The 3,485-nt window shown below is 41.5% G+C and overlaps 1 protein-coding gene across 1 annotated transcript; it reads left to right on the forward strand.

Annotated features, from left to right (window-relative positions):
* Window positions 1–1,030: 1,030 nt before the first annotated feature.
* HELRODRAFT_163702 (hypothetical protein) lies at window positions 1,031–1,614 on the forward strand (the record flags this gene model as incomplete). Its single annotated transcript, XM_009027502.1, has 2 exons — window positions 1,031–1,115; window positions 1,214–1,614. The coding sequence occupies 2 exons, from the start codon at window positions 1,031–1,033 to the stop codon at window positions 1,612–1,614; spliced, it is 486 nt and encodes a 161-aa protein (XP_009025750.1).
* Between the last annotated feature and the right edge of the window lie 1,871 nt (window positions 1,615–3,485).

The following is a 3,485-nucleotide window of genomic DNA, read 5'->3' on the forward strand; positions in this document are numbered from 1 at the left end:
CAAATTAAAAAAGAAAAAAAAATCCTATACAAAACACTACAACCAACATTCTATAAATTAACAACAACATCATAGCCACAAACAAAAACAACATTAAATACATAAACATAAACACAAACAACAACAACTACGACAACATTATACACGTAAACATTCTAAAAACAAACAACAACATTATTTACATACACTCTAAACTAAAACAACATTATTGTATACATACATACCACATAGACACTTCAAACACAAACAACAACATTTTATATATAAACATAAACATAATAAACACAGACAACAACATTGTATGTATAAACAGAGACTCCAAAAACATACAACAACTTTATATACATACCCATAGACATTCCAAACACTAAGAACAACATTATATGCATAAACATAGACCAGATAAACAACATTATAAACACAAACAACTACATAGACATCCAAAACAACACAAACAAACGCGGACAAACGCATTAACAACTGCAATTAAAAGGCATATACACAACAGAGTCGAAAATTACAACGTATCCAGGCAATGAAATTTTAATTACAACCGTCAAATTTTCATCCGCTTGATTATAAAGACACACGACATGAAAACTACAATTATAACAACTGCCATCATCTTGTGCTCGCACACAATTACTTTTGCTGCTGCTACTACTACTACTACTTCTACTACTAATACAACTACTATTACCATTACTACTACTTCTACTACTACTGCTGCTGATGCTACTACTACTACTATTAATATAACTACTATTACCACTACTACTACTTCTTCTACTTCTACTATTGCCACTACTACTAATGCATTTACTACTAATACTACTACTACTGCTGCTGCTAATACTACTACTACTATTATTTATTGTTTATCCAACGTTAACATTTTACCCTCACTGCCTTGTGAGTGATGTTGGATCATCAAAGGCTAGGCCCACCGCTTATAACTGTGGTTGCGTAAGGAAGGGCGTCCTGCGTAAAAACTAGCCAAAAAATAATTCTTATGATGACGGAAATAACAATGGCCCTCAGTATCCGGCAGAAGAGGGTGCGAAGAATCTCTGGAGACCCAGTCCATGGGGTTGTGGTGCAAGGCCCTGTGGATGGTCTGGCTACTGGCACCCCACTTTATAGTGTGGCGGTGCAAGGCACTATAGATGGAAGGACTACTTGTAGACCAAGGGGTTTGGTACCTGAAATGTAGGCACGTTGACAGGAAGAAGTTTGGAAGTAGTGAAGCAGCTGCAGAGGAGAATGGTTGACGTGGCTGCATTACAGGAGATCAGATGGAAGGGTGAGGGTACAAGGTTTGTGGGGGCTAAAGGTGGAAGATATAAGTTGTGGTGGAAGGGGGATGATGGTACGGGAGGAGTTGGTGTGATGGTAAGAAAAGAGTTGGTGGAGAAGGTGTTGGAAGTGAGGCGGAGAAGCAATGGTGTAATTGTGGTGGTGATGGTGTTTGGAAAAATAATAGTCAGGGTGATATCAGGATATGCTCCGCAACAAAGTAGGAAGGAAGAGGAGAAGGATAAGTTTTATGATGATGTTTCTGACGAGATTGGGCAAGCGGGGTGGATGAGTTTGTGGTGTTGTTGGGTGATTTGAATGGTCATGTGGGGGCGGATGCAGACGGATATGAAAGTGTACATGGAGGATGGGGATATGGTATACGGAATGAGGAAGGGCGTAGAGTGTTGGAGTTGGCGGATGCACATAGCATGGTGGTGGGGAATACCTGGTTTACAAGGGAACCAGCGCGATTGATTACTTATAGGTCTGGGGAGCATAGGTCGATGATAGACTATATATTGGTAAGGGCCAAACATAGGAAGTATGTGAAGAATGTGAAGGCGATACCTGGTATGCTGCAGCATAGTATGGTTGTGATGGATGTGACATCAAAAGAAATGGGGAGGAGGAAGAATGATAAGTTTGTGGCAAAGAGAAAGACATGGAAGTTGCAGGATGCAGAGGTGAGGAAGGCATTTGAAGTGAAGGTTGCTGAAAATTGGGAGAGTGGTAAGGATGGAGATGTTTGGGAGAGATACAGGGACTGTGTGTTGGCTACGGCAGATAAAGTATGTGAATGGACGAAAGGAAAGTGTAGGCATGGTGAGACGTGGTGGTGGGATGAAGATATAAGAAGGGTTTTGGAAGTCAAGAAGGAGAGGTTTAGGGTATGGAGAAGAGACATGACGGAGGAAGCGGAGTCTGAGTATAGGAAGGCTAAGAAGGTTGCAAAACAGGCAGTGGCAACTGCAATGACGAATGTATCAGATAGGTTAATGAAGGAAATGGAATTTGATGTGAGTTCGAGGAAAATGTTCAAAGTAGCAAAGCAGTCAATGAGGGATAGGAAAGATGTTATAGGGAATGGATGTGTTTGGGATGGATCTGGCAAGTTGTGCATAGATGAGGAGGAAAAAGCTCAGGTGTGGAAAGCTCATATGGAAAGGTTGATGAATGAAGAGAATGAGTGGGATGGAGATGTGGAATCCGCGGTCACACACGGACCTATAGAGAAGGTGACGATGGAGGAAGTAGAGAAAGCAGTTAGAGAAATGAAACTAGGTAAGGCTGCAGGGGTTTCGGAAGTGGCGGCAGAACATATAAAAGCGAGTGGGGTGATAGGAATTGAAGTTATGATGAGAATTGCTAACAGTATGTTTGATGATGAAGGTATACCTGAGGATTGGCGACACAGTGTGTTGGTGCCGTTGTATAAGGGCAAAGGAGATGTGAGAGATTGTGGGTCATATAGGGGTGTGAAATTACTAGAGCACGGAATGAAGGTAGTGGAGAGGGTGCTTGAGAGGAGGTTGAGAAGTATGGTGACAGTTAATGAAATGCAGTGTGGGTTTATGCCTGGTAGGGGAACGGTGGATGCGTTGTTCATGGTGAGAATGTTGCAGGAGAATTATAGAAAGAAGAAACGAAGATTGTACATGTGTTTTGTGGATCTAGAAAAGGCTTTTGATCGAGTACCGAGGAAGTCATTGAATGGGCGTTGAGGAAGAAAGGAGTGAATGAGAGACTTGTTAAAGCTGTGATGCAGCTGTATGAAGGGGCAAAGACAAAGGTGAGGGTTGGAAGGGGGATATCGGATATCCTACCTTAACGCTTTTAGTGTTAAGGTAGGAGTGCATCAAGGATCAGTGTTATCACCGTTTCTGTTTGCAATTGTGATGGATGTTGTGTGTGGAAACATAATGGAGGGGTTGTTATTTGAGATTTTGTATGCAGATGATTTAGTCTTGATGGCTGATAGCATGGAAGAATTGCAGTTAAAATTTGACAGATGGAAAAGTGTTATTGAAAAGAAAGGGTTAAAAGTTAATATTGGTAAGACGAAGGTAATGGTGAGTGGGGAAGTTGGGGAGCGAGTGTTATCACTCGCTCCCCTGTGGGGTATGTGACAGGAAAGTGAAGACTAACTCGGTATTGTGTATAGGATGTCAGAAATGGGTGCAGAAGAG

The sequence above is a fragment of the Helobdella robusta genome, assembly GCF_000326865.2.
Source record: "Helobdella robusta unplaced genomic scaffold HELROscaffold_5, whole genome shotgun sequence".
In the NCBI taxonomy this organism is placed as follows: domain Eukaryota; kingdom Metazoa; phylum Annelida; class Clitellata; order Rhynchobdellida; family Glossiphoniidae; genus Helobdella; species Helobdella robusta.